Here is a 13,061-nt window from a genome sequence, read left to right as displayed (position 1 = left end):
CATTTAGATAACACTTCCTGGCACACGATAAGAAATTGTTCTCCTAATTCAGTGCATATTCTACTAACAACCCCCCCCCCCCACTTCAGCCAGGCCAAGNGAGCCTATTCCTGACAGAGCCATCAAAGGGTGGGGGAGCAGAATGGCAACAGAAAGTGGCCGGGAAGAAAAATAAATTGATAGGTTTGTCTGGTTGTTTGTGTCTCTGATGCAGTCGGTAAAAATGGCCAAGCCTGCAATGTGTGAAGACAGAGCCCAAGAGAAAGAGAGTGGCCAGAGCCCTTGTACCCAGCTTATCCACTCATCACCACAAGATACAAGAGCCAATATACCCGGTTCATCTTGAGAAGGATGCAGGGCTGTCCGGTAGAGTATCCAAAAGTAGGGTCCTCCAGACCAGAGCAGTTCTTCAGGGAGGAGCGCTTGAACTGGCAGGCCTTCTTGTCCTCATCCTCATCGCCGTCTTGGATGAAGTACTGACCCGGTGGACAATCTACATTCATTTCCTCTTGAAGACTGTCATTATAACCTGAAGCGTGTGTGGGTGGCAAAGGGTCATGTTAGACAGGTGCCGCGCGGGAAGGCCTTGTTTTCCGTAGTCCTCGCTCCCTCCCTTCCTTTCTCCAGCTTTCTTGTATTCCTCCAGGGGGGTACGCCAGGTAAGGCTCTGTCACACCTAAGGCATGGCAGGAGAGAAGAAAAATGCATATTTAATGATATAAGAACTGTCCCCCATCGCACCCCCATGTGTTCCAGACAGCTCAGGAGCCTATTCCTGACAGAGCCATCAAAGGGTGGGGGAGCAGAATGGCAACAGAAAGTGGCCAGGAAGAAAAATAAATTGATAGGTTTGTCTGGTTGTTTGTGTCTCTGATGCAGTCGGTAAAAATGGCCAAGCCTGCAATGTGTGAAGACAGAACCCAAGAGAAAGACAGTGGCCAGAGCCCTTGTACCCAGCTTATCCACTCATCACCACAAGATACAAGAGCCAATATACCCGGTTCATCTTGAGAAGGATGCAGGGCTGTCCGGTAGAGTATCCAAAAGTAGGGTCCTCCAGACCAGAGCAGTTCTTCAGGGAGGAGCGCTTGAACTGGCAGGCCTTCTTGTCCTCATCCTCATCGCCATCTTGGATGAAGTACTGACCCGGTGGACAATCTACATTCATTTCTTCTTGAAGACTGTCATTATAACCTGAAGCATGTGTGGGTGGCAAAGGTTCATGTTAGACAGGTGCCGCGCGGGAAGGCCTTGTTTTCCGTAGTCCTCGCTCCCTCCCTTCCTTTCTCCAGCTTTCTTGTACTCCTCTGTATTCCTCCGAAAGCTGACTCAGTCTACCCTAAGCCCTGTGACCTGGCATCAGGTGCCCCAGGGCCTTCATGGACAACATCCTTCTAGGAAGCCTTCCTGGCTAGTCACCTCAGCCCACTTTGAATGTCCACCCCCCGCTTCTCATTTCCTTAGAACTTCTGGATATCCATCTCTGGGTCATACATTGGTCATGTTAAAACTTTCTTCTATTTTCCATTATCTCTTTCCAGATGTGCTAAATGGTAAACTTGGAGGGCTGCCCCTTCTACTTCTGGGAGAGGAATAGGCACATGGTTGGTAGACATTGGAAGAGGGACTGAATCATGTCAGGGCATGGCGTATGTAAGGAGGCTAATTTCCTGGGTTAAATCTCCTGAAGTTCAGCTTAGGAGACATCTCCCCTTGAGGCCCATGAATAAGAGGCACCTGATGTAAGACAGTGAGAAGTATGTGCTGTGGGACAGAAGGAAAGCGGAAGAAGAGGAAGAGGAGAAGGAGGGAACAAATCAGTCTTCATCCTTTACAGAGGGCAGTTAGCGCTTCCAAGTAGCAGCCGAGGTTGAGAGACACAAACCAGCGATAACCACAGGGTTTCCACCGAGAGGCTGAGGGGGTGAAATCCTGTCTACTGAGACCTGAGGCACTCAGGGTTAATGTTCCTTTGCACTGGGTGGAATGCAACACATGTCCAAGGTACACACATCAGGGAAAGAGCTGAAAGGGGCCATCTGTAAGCTGACTCTGGGCTACCAGATGCCATAAAACTGGGCTTGGGGAATTACTCCATTATTTCCAATTTGGTTCTAAATGATAGAGCCCCATTAGTCCTACTAGACTCCATGTAATCATGTTTGAAGTAGCTCTGTTTTTCAGAAGAGATTGTGCACCTATAATTCACCAGAAGTGAAACTTAAAATGTACTGCTGGATCCTATCTAGACAGGTTGTGACCTGGGTTTGATATTATTAAGAAGCTACTGGGAATTTAAAATCCATTTCAACCATGGCTATGCTTTCATTTTTCCTTTCACAAAGCCACATTTAATTCAAGATTCAATTCAAGGCTTTGTTTTCATCTTTTAATTTTTTTAAGAACAACCCCCCCCCACTTCAGCCAGGCCAAGACAACCAAACCAGTCTGACTGCCCTCCCCTCTGCAAAGATTAGGTGCAGAGATGCAAACCCCACTGGGGCTCCTCTTTGATAGCTGGATAAATACAGTACCTGCGTGTTCTGTGTTTAACCTTAACAAAGCTGCTACCTCAGCTGTTACCACATGGAAGGGCCTCTCACAAAGCCATTCATTTGTCCCTGAAAATTTAGCTGATGATGCTATAGAGATAGATATCTTGAAAGCATTTGGGATCAAAACATTGGAGTGACTGCCACCCAGAGATTCTTCCTCTAACTCCTTTCTGGAATGCTTTTAAGTAAAGACACTTTCTCTATCCCTCTTCAAGACAGCCCATCTCTGAGAAATGAATTCTCCTACCTTGAGAAAGTATAGGAGGCAGTAATCTTTCCAGCTCTGGAGAACACTCTCCTTTTCTCACCACTATCTCCCCCCTTTCTGGAATGCTTTTAAGTAAAGACACTTTCTCTATCCCTCTTCAAGACAGCCCATCTCCGAGAAATGAATTCTCCTACCTTGAGAAAGTATAGGAGGCAGTAATCTTTCCAGCTCTGGAGAACACTCTCCTTTTCTCACCACTATCTCCCTTCAGAGTTATCTTTTATAAATTATCATTATTGAGCCACTTGGATGTGCTCAGGACTTAACTAGGTGCTGTAAGGGTGTTCAAGAAGAGAAAACAAGTTCTCTGCCTCAAAGAACTTATCATCTTGCTGGAAGGTTGGTGTGTATGCTTTCAGGGCAACACACAATCACACACTGGAGAAGTGTTGATTGTATCTACAGGTGTTGAGGGGGATGGAAGGTAAGGAAAGACCACGATGGGTTGGAATTAGTAAGACTGGGATTTCTGGGCCAGGTGAATTTTGAATTTTGAATTTTGAATTCCCACCCATCACCTTTCAAAAGAGCTTTCCACCATTCAGAAGAACATACTTACCCTGGAGAAAGCCATTTAGGCTGATCACATAATGCTGCCAAGTGTCAGGTTCAGAAACGTTGAAGTTGAAGTTAAGGCTATGGGCGAAGGGTCTGATCATAACTCCTGGCAATAAAAACAGGTCTTGGATATATTAACCCATTCTTGGGATAATTTTTTTGTATCGATTCCCACGAAACCATTTCCCCCCAGGCAATCAAAATGAAAAGGACCACAATTTGCCAAGTACCATTTTACTTTTACTCTTAATAATTGAATCTCTAAGTCATTACCGGGAAGAGCCAAAGTTAATTGAGGCTGAACATGCTGTGCAAGCAGATTTCTGTCCAGCAAGTTCTGACAACACAGGGCATTTGGGCACACTCACCAGGAGGCTTCATCTGCTCAGTGAAGGTCGGCATGTAAGGACTGATGGTCAGAAATAGCGTGTACATGCAGAGAGTGATCACAGCAGCCAGGGAGGCATAGAAGAAGAAGTAAATGACTAAGATCAGGCCTGCAGAGCAATCAAAGATGAGAGTGGTCAGTGCTTGCGAACAGACCCTGCCTCCCCACTTGAACTCCTGAACCAGAACCAACCCAAGCATGAGATGGCTTTTTAAAAAATTTCCCAGATTCAGTATGTCCTTGCTCATTCAGATTTTACCAATTTGAAATCTGTGAGAATTGTGTCAGGGGTGTGATTGTGGTTTACCTTTACAGCATCTCCGTTGGAAGGGCTTGCTGAGCAAATGATGGCCATGAACAATATTACAGGGGAGTGGAGTTTTAAGTACTGCAGAGGGCAAATTGCTTGAGAGTCCTCTGGGCAACCGTTGATGTCCTAAGTACAAATCATTCTTCGCTATTCATTAAAGCAGGTGCCCCGAAGAGTCCTAGCAGCTTGGTTCCAGTGATTGTATGTATTTGCAAGTGATGAAAACAGCATTTCTTTTCACAAAGTCTATAATTCAAACTTTTGATTAATTTCCACCAGACCTGCCTCTAATCAAGGCAAAGTGAGGTTTTATCCTACTTATTTCAAATCTTATTCATCTTTAGCAAATGTTTAAGTGGCTCTGCTTTTCAAAAAGAACACTAACACAAGGTGGGGAAGGGAGAAGGAGGAAATGGTACTTAGTCACTGACACTTGCTGCCTGTAAACTTGGGCAAGTTACAGAATCTCTGCATCCCTGATTCCTCACAGGTAAAATGGGAATAAGTTTAGCACTTACCTCATATCCTTATCTATATCCCTAACAATATCTGAAATTCAGCCTTTCCTTACATCCTGCCCCTACTACCCCACTTCCTAGCTGTTTAATCTTGGACATGCAGTTCACCTTTATGGGCCTCATTTTCCTTATCTGTAAAATAAAGACAATAATAGTACTTCTTAGCATTGAATAACGCATATAAACAGCATAGCACAGAGCCTGGCATGTACTAAGTGCTCTATAAATGGCCATCATCACCATCATTGTTATTACTAATGTTATTATTGCTATATAACCAGATACTTAGTTGTGTGAATTCCCCCTTTGTGGGCTGTATTAGGGCTAGGTTTGCCCCAGTATTAGGCAGCACAGACCAGGGAGAATGAGCGTGAGATTGCTGCTGAGAATCTCTTTTCAAGCCCTCCTTGGGGCTCTCTCAGGCAATAATATTTGGCTCCACTCACAGCAGTAATATGATGTTGGAACTACAGATTTGAATTGAATCATGAACCAGAAACTGGAACAAACCACATAACTTTGCTGTGCCCAAAACTGAATCCAAATATTAAGTTTTTAATTGAACCATGAAACCAAATAAAATTAACCCCCCCCAAAAAAAAGTGGGGGAAGGAAGAAAAACCTGTAGTAATCCAACTGGAAATGGAATTGACTCTTTATGTTTCATAAGATGAACTAAAGCAGAACCTGAACATAAACACATTGATTCAATTGAAGTCCCTGGAGAAGAAACAACAGCACCTGTGTGCCTGTGATAGTTGGCTATTGCCCACTGGCTATCCTAAGGGATGTGCCCTGTGCGTCCTCCTCCATTTCTCTACCTTCATCCCCATTCTGGAAAGGGTTCAACAGCTGGAGTCATCCTGGGGTACCAAAAGACTCAGTCTCATGGATGAAGGCAAAACAATGGAACTCGGGTACATTCCCTTGGAGATATCTTCCTTCTTTCCCCAGATATGTGGCCAGGAAGCTATAGATGGGAGAATTGCACTAGCAATGAGTCCTCTCAGCCTCACCCAGGAGTAGGTACCCTGAAATCCATGATAGACAAACTATCTCAGCCAACCCCAGGCAAAACCAAGCATAGTCCCCATCTGAATCCATTGATTCCTTCAACCCTTTTTGCTCAGGACGACCAAGTTTTACTTGGGCCTCTCCTCTCTGTAATCTAGGAGTCTCTCCTGAATGCCACACCCAGGCTTGGATAGACTACTAAGTACCCATGCTCCCAACTCTTCACTCCTCCCATCAAAACACCCCATCAGGTCCGGAGGCCCTGCCTCTCAGGGACTTGTTCATTGTTAGAGTTCATGAAGATAGTGTTCTGGCAAGAGAATAAACTCTTGTATTCATCCAACCTGGGCTTGAATCCCAGCACTGCCACTTAGTAACTGTGTGACTTTAGACAAGTTACTTACCCTCTCTAAGCCTCAGTTTCTGCATCTGTAAAATGGGGATAATAATATTACTACCTCATATGGTTCTTGTCAGTATCCAATAAAATAACATATAGTTCCTAAGAATAAGGGTTGTCCAGCTATCAAAGGAAAAGCCCAGAGTATACTAACAGGCTGGGTAAATAATGTTGGGCATGTTGATGTCCAGGTTGGGACAGAGTTAGTAAGTGCTCAGATGGGGCACTCAGCTCTCAGGAAAGAGGGCAGCAAGGCATGTGCTTTATGGCCTAGACATTAACATGACCATTTTCCCTTTGGGCAGGAGTAGCCCAACAGAAGAAGGCTGAATGCCTGGGTGCTCCTTAGACCCTCTACCCAAAGTTCCAGCTATGGCCTACCACACAGTGTCCCCACTGCCATATCTTCTCTGGGCACTTGAATCTCCCTCCCTCATCCCCACTTATTGGCCTATGTATTGTCATCCACAGGAGCAGTTTGAATGAGCTCATCTGGTGAAGTTCCAATGGGCTGGCTGTTTAGGGGTTAACGCATGGCTCCCCCTCCTAAAATCACACTTGCATTTCACAAGGCCTGTTTTTCCAATCCTCTTTAGGCAAGGGAGAAACAGCTGTGCACCTTTTGGAGTCCTAGTGAGTGTCCAGCATTTGTCTGCCACTTCCAGAATGTCAGAATGTCCCTTAAATGGTACATTTGTTCCAGTCAAGAGTTCGAAGGATAGTCAGGGGTGGGGCTGGGAACTGAGGAGGGGTAAAGGGAGATGGGTGTTGTTCAGAGCCCCACACCTGCCATTCCTAATTCCAGGAATCAGAGCTGGCTCTTTTGCTCTGGATGAGCTGAATTAGCAACATTAACTAAGAGGAAGAGCATTCTCAGCCAAAGGGGTCTTTAGAGGCATCACTATCAACTCCAGCAGCATAGACCCTTGGCACTAGTGGACTCTTATTTCATCCATGGTGTCCTCTAATTGTTTTCTCCTGTGGATTAACTGAGTTTCAAACCAGCAGCTGCTATTTTTCTGGGCTGTGTAGAGTGTGGCAAATGTGAATTTTACCACAGGCTGTGTCTTAAGGAGAAGGTTTGGCATTAATAGTTTAAGAGGTGGGTAGATCCTGGGAGGAGAGTGCTGGGGAAGTTGTGAAGTAAAAATGGTGGCAGCATGTGGTACAAAAAGAAAGTGGTAAGAAATACAATTCTGCCATTGATCAAGCAACATGGAGGGTCAGCCTTAATCTCTAGTAATGATCCCCTTAAACCTAATTCCTCTGTGTCTACCATGGGAATGTAAAGCACCCCCAAACCGGGGCCAGGGTCAGGCCTGCTGATCTTCTCTGACATCACTAGGTGAAGTAATAAGGCTCTATAAACACTTGGGCAGATTAGCAGGGACTTGGGTCTCACATCCCAGAAATGGTCTTCTGCATAGTACTTTCAACTTTACAATTTTAACTTCTCATTGTAGCCTCACACTAATCCTGTGAGAGAGGCAGGGATTGTTTTCCTCATTTGGCAGGTGAGAAAACTGAGGCTCAGAGAGGGTAAATGATGAGCCTAGGGTCACATGGATAGAAAGTAACAGGGCTGGGACTTTAAAAAAAAAAAAAAAAACTGTGCTTTTTCAACTCACTGTATCTCTCTGCATTGCAACCAATATTGAGCAATGAATTTCAGTTACACATTCAAGTTTGTTCATCCACTTGGAATTTGTTCTGATGGGATCTGTCCACAGTCCAGGCATTTCTCTAGGCATTGGTCCCTTTACATGAAATGCTAAGAGAAGTTTGCAGACAAGCCCATCCAGCGTATGGTAAAGGAGCCCTGGACACCACACCAAAAGCAAAGGACACCAGACTGGGGCATTGGGATGATTGGGACTTACTCCAACTCTGACCTGTTCGGGCCAGAGACATCCTTCTCTCCGGATCCCACAGGTATTCGTTCATGATCTGCAATTTCCTCCACCAGGCATTGCCTGTTGGCTGACCCTGCCCCTCTTCCTCCTCCTTTTTCTCCTCTTCTTCCTCTTCCTCCTCTTCCTCCTTCTCCAGATTGGGCACCACCATCACCTGAGCCTCTTCTTCTGCTTCCTCCTCTTCATCTGCTAAATAGTTCTGGTTTACTTCATCCTGATCATCCTGGAACAGTGACAAAACACAATCTCTTTTTTGAAAAAAATTTTCAACAGCACAACCCATCAGCCAAAAATAAATGAAAATGACTCAATATTTGGAGATGTTTTAAATTTCCATGTCTGCACAAACACACCCATTGTTACAAGAGACAGGTCTTCTTTCTCTCTATTCTTTTGAAGGGAATATCCTTTCTATGACCCCTTTTGACTCAGTATTCTTTTCATAGAGGTGCAAGTTTTATTTTCAGCTTCAAGCATTTGGGCTCTTCCCCTAGACTGCTCATGTCACTACTCTGTCTTTGACCCTTGGCCTCCTGCTTAACTTTGGCCTGTCAGGACAGAACTGAGCTCACACTGGAGGATGGAGTAGACATTTGTGTCCATGATGGCAAATTCCCAGTCCAAGCCAATTTCATCCTAACACTCTGTACACTTTCAGCTGCTTAACCTCACCATCCCAAGTTGTGTCTAAAAATAGCCTGGGACAGACATCAGGAGGAGAGGTTAACTGCTGTATCCCTCCTCAGAACTTAGACTGCCTTCCCAATAGAAACAAGAAACGGGGAGTTATTTGCTGCTTTTATGACTATTGCCCTAGCTGGAAACTCTTCCTGCCTTAAGCTGGTTGGATAGATCACCTAAGAACTGGGATCCAAACCGATACTTCCTTAGTCTCCCCCTATATCCTAGGCAAAAAGCTGGGCACATAGTAAGTGTTCAGCACATATTTGTTGAGTGACTGATTGCAGCCATTACTTGAGATTTAAAACTGTAATCTTCTTTGAGTGGTTCTAAGAAAATTAAACCGAAAAAAAAAAAAAAGAAAGAAAGAAAAACATAGACTTCACCAAGGAGTGTTTCAAATGCCTCCCAGCCACAGGCTGGAGAGTTGTATCTGCTCTTTGGGGGGTTGCCAAGGCTCACTGCAGCAGCAGAAAATGAGTCCGCCCTCCCTTCTCTCTGCTGTCCAAGTTTGAAGAGTGGCAGGGCCTGTGCACCTGTTGGGGTTGGATGTGTCAAATGCTAGAAGCCAGGGGCTCCATGCTGCCCCCTCCCTTCCTGATTCCTCAAAGGCCACTTAGAGGGCATTCAGCTAAAAATGCTCCCTTTGGTGCGGGATTCAGCAAATTGGATCGTTCAGAATCAGTAAAAGTGATACAGAATGACAAGGCTCTACTCTCGGCATTCAGTCTGCCCAGCATTATGTAGCTCTTGATTAATAAGCACTCTCTCATTGCTCTTTAATTTGTTCAAATGTACAGCTCTATATCACATACCATATCAGAACTGACAGGGACCTTCAAGATTTGCAGGTTCATCTGAGGGCCAGAGGGGGATAGGATCTAGCCAAAGCCATGCAGCAAGTTCAAGACAGAGTCGACAGTCTCGGAACCTATGTCTCTCGATACCTTGGAAAATGATGTTTCTCCTCTATCACATTGAGCACGAATGTCTAGAGGTGGCTTAGAAGATTTGTAAAGCACAACACTGTCTTAGTTTTGTGTTCCCAAGAGATTATAGGCGCTTATAATCAAAGATTTCTGACTCTGACACACACTCACACTATAAGACCTAGGAAAATAAACCTTGTCTGTCACTCAATTTTGAATGGATTAATACATATTCTTAAAGCTCTTTCAGTTGTGTATGAACCTATGTACACTTTTGACCTCCCAAACTACATTTTGAGCACCCAGGGGGAGAACCCCTTAATGGCTTATCACAGTGTGAAGCCCACAGTACACAAAGGGTACTGACCAAATATCAATGATAGCTGCCTGACTTAAAATTCCTGATGCAGGATTCTGGGGGAATGCTGTCACTGAACTTACCACCCTAACCTCTGCAGTCATGTGCACTGGAGTGGTGGTCATCACAGCCCCAGAGAATCTACTGCACCTGAGAATCTCAGAATTTGAAGTGTAACATTTCATCACGGAGGAATTTATATTTCCTTTACATTTTATGAACAACTTACTTTTCTCTCCTTGTTGCCTGTGCAACACCTCTGCTCCACGGAGGAGGCAGCTGGCCTTGGCCTCAGCTTGATCTTATTTGTAGATATGAGCCCTCATGATAATCCCATTAAAGATGGCTCTCATTAAAGCTTTACCCTCTTGGGAAGAGTTAATCTTCTCAGAACAAATTTCCCCCCACAGTGCTCATACCTCCTGAGCCTTATTTCAAGTACCTCAAATATTTTTCCTCTCTCCTGCTTCCAGGTATAGGAGAATGTTACATTGTGCAAAAGAGGCCTTCCCAAAATATTTCTCATTAATTAAATACTGTGTAAAATTCACTTTTGTGCAACTATTTAACAAAATCCAGTAGGGAATCCTTTGGTGATACGAGTGCTTATCCCCAAGGTTCTGTTTCCTAAACTTCAGTTTCCTAAAGTGGCACTATTCTCATGTGATAGTGTGTGTGATAGTGCTGGGATATGGTAGTGGGTGTGTGCTGGGGCTGTCATGTTTCCCTAAAAGGGAAGAGTCTGAAGGACAGAGGGTGTCTCCATTTTGAGCAATCTAAATATATAAACATATAAACAAATATATAAACAAACAGTATGACCCAACAGATAAATTTGTGCCCTGCATTGAGTAACACCCTGTAAACATTTGAATGGTTGGTTAATTTTAAGAGAAATTAGCATGTGATTCCATTCAATAATTTATTTTTTAATTTGATGAAGCATTATAAAGAGCAAGATTCCCTGACACATTTAAAATCCAAATCATCTGACAAATAATTGAAATTATACAGTTTAGCAACATTGCATAGAAAAGAAGTCAAGTAAGAAACAGTTATATACGCCTCACAGATCGTGGCTGCTCTGAGAGCTGAAAGGGACTTTGGGAATGACAAAAGAAAGATTCTACAAATTGTGGCTGGAAAGCTAAGGGAAGACCTCCGTAAGTTGATACGGAGTTAGAAGAATTCACATTTTCTTCTGCTGCCTGTTGACAGTCTTCACTTAACTCCCTAGTTATAAGTGGCCATACCCAAAGAAAAACGGATTAGGCATTGTTTCTTCCTGGGGCTCAGATCACAATCCTCTATAGGGAAGAGTTCAGAATCCCTCCTCCCCTCCGCCAAAGTACTGTGTATGTCACATATTATTGATTTATAGCAAAGTAAATGCAAAAAACTTTCAGATCAAATAAATTTGTAATGCACCCTGGAGATAAATGATGGCACCAAAAGGGTGTGTGTGTGTGTGTGTGTGTGTGTGTGTGTGTGTGTGCTGTGTGTGGTAGGGTGGGGTGGCAGGCAGGGTGGTAATGGCAGTTGGCGGATCAGGGGGTTAGAGCATTGCATACTGCAAATACAATGGAAAGAGCATAAGATTAGAGGTAAGGAGACTTGCAGTCTCACTTTGGCTCCTCCACTAACTTGCAAGTCATTCCTGTGCCCTGAACCCCAGAAAATTCCTTTACATAATGAAGGGTTCTGGAGAGATGATGTCTAGGATTCTTCCCAGCTCCTATAGAGGATTTTATGATTTTATCTATAGCTTGGAATTTCTGCTTTAGAAAAAGAGCAGCTGGCTGCTTGAGAAACATTCTAGAAGCTTCCTCAGAAAAAATACATGATGAATAAATTTTTTGTCTTTACATTTTATTAATAGTTTCACTGGATTTAGAATTATAGGCTGCAAATAATTTCCTGGCAGACTTTTGAAGGCATTGATTTTATCTTCTGCTGTTGCTGTGGAAAGGCCAAATGCTATTTCAATTCCTGATCCTTGTATATGACTTTTTTCCCTCTCTGGAAGCTTTTAGGATCCTTTTTTTAATATTATAACTTCTTCACATGGGGTCAATCTGCCATATTAAACAGGACTTATCATGTGTTTTAATTTTGTCTCCCTATGGAGACAGCAAGTATAGCAGAAAGAACATTGACTCTGAAAAGTTATGCCTAAATAGACAGATGTGATTGTTGAATAAAATGATATATGTAAAGTGCCTGGCACATCTTGATATTGATGCCCCATTCTCCAAGTAGACTTATACATCTGAGGATTGGAACCAGGTCTTATATACCTTTATGATTCTCAAAACATCTAGCATATGCTGGGCACTTAATAGATTCTCAATAAATGTGACTTGATGACTTGATGAGTCATAAAAAAAAAAAATAGAAAAAGAGCAGCTGGGCTCTAAGAAGCTTCCACCCAAAGAGACTGAGACAGCTGGGTAGACAGTGTCTTTCATTTCCTCTTCTCCTTCCCTTCTCTCTTGGCTAAATTCTTTGCTATCAGAATGAAACTTCTATTCCCAGACTCCAAAAGGCCTGTTCAAATTCTAGACCCCCAGGAAAAAACATGAGGGGGTTCCTTAGTGTCTGGTATCTTTCTCTTCCCTTATCTTTGTTTCACAGGAAGAGGGCCTTCTTCCTTCAATCCAGCAATTTAGCATGCCCTGGTGTCCTTCTTAAAACCCTGGGCTTCCCTAAATTTCACTGTTTTTGCTCATCACAAGGAGAAGCAGCCATAAGCCAAGGTCTATAAAGCCCCCAACCCACCCCATCAAAAAAAGGGCAGCAAAATATTCTGCTCCCTGGGACTCACAAGTCTGTAGCGATAACCATAAGGAAAGGCCAGAGCCCTTCTGGACCGGAGTTGCCTTCTCATGACTGTTCAGTGGGCAAAGAAGCGGCAGATGCAGAAAAATGGGTGAGAGTTCTGGAGCTTCTGCTGGTACAAAAGACACTGGTTGCTGGGGACACTTGGCGCCTGGCAAAAGTGAACACTCCTGGCATGAGCCCTTCCCCAAAATAATCTGACATGCCCCTCTCTCATTGGTTGGCCCCTTCCCTGAATCAAGGGAAAGCCCTTATGGAAAAGCAAGCTCATCATTACAGGGAGGGGGAGATATTCTGGGTCACGAGGATGAGCGACTCATTCCCCCCCCCT

The 13,061-nt window shown here is 44.0% G+C and overlaps 1 protein-coding gene across 1 annotated transcript; it reads right to left on the bottom strand.

The window, feature by feature from the left end:
• Positions 1-293: 293 nt before the first annotated feature.
• ATP1B4 (ATPase, Na+/K+ transporting, beta 4 polypeptide) lies at positions 294-12,806 on the bottom strand. The gene is made up of 6 exons (XM_008588730.1): positions 12,717-12,806; positions 7,892-8,147; positions 3,750-3,878; positions 3,383-3,487; positions 998-1,194; positions 294-476 (listed from the first exon to the last, which is right to left on the bottom strand). Exons 1-6 carry the CDS (start codon positions 12,777-12,779, stop codon positions 294-296), a joined length of 933 nt encoding a protein of 310 aa, XP_008586952.1. The 5' UTR covers positions 12,780-12,806.
• Between the last annotated feature and the right edge of the window lie 255 nt (positions 12,807-13,061).

The sequence above is a fragment of the Galeopterus variegatus genome, unplaced genomic scaffold (genome assembly GCF_000696425.1).
Source record: "Galeopterus variegatus unplaced genomic scaffold, G_variegatus-3.0.2 Scaffold4996, whole genome shotgun sequence".
NCBI classification, from domain to species: Eukaryota; Metazoa; Chordata; class Mammalia; order Dermoptera; family Cynocephalidae; genus Galeopterus; species Galeopterus variegatus.
The sequence above is the reverse complement of the archived record's forward strand: the minus strand, read 5'-3'. Positions and strand labels throughout refer to the sequence as shown.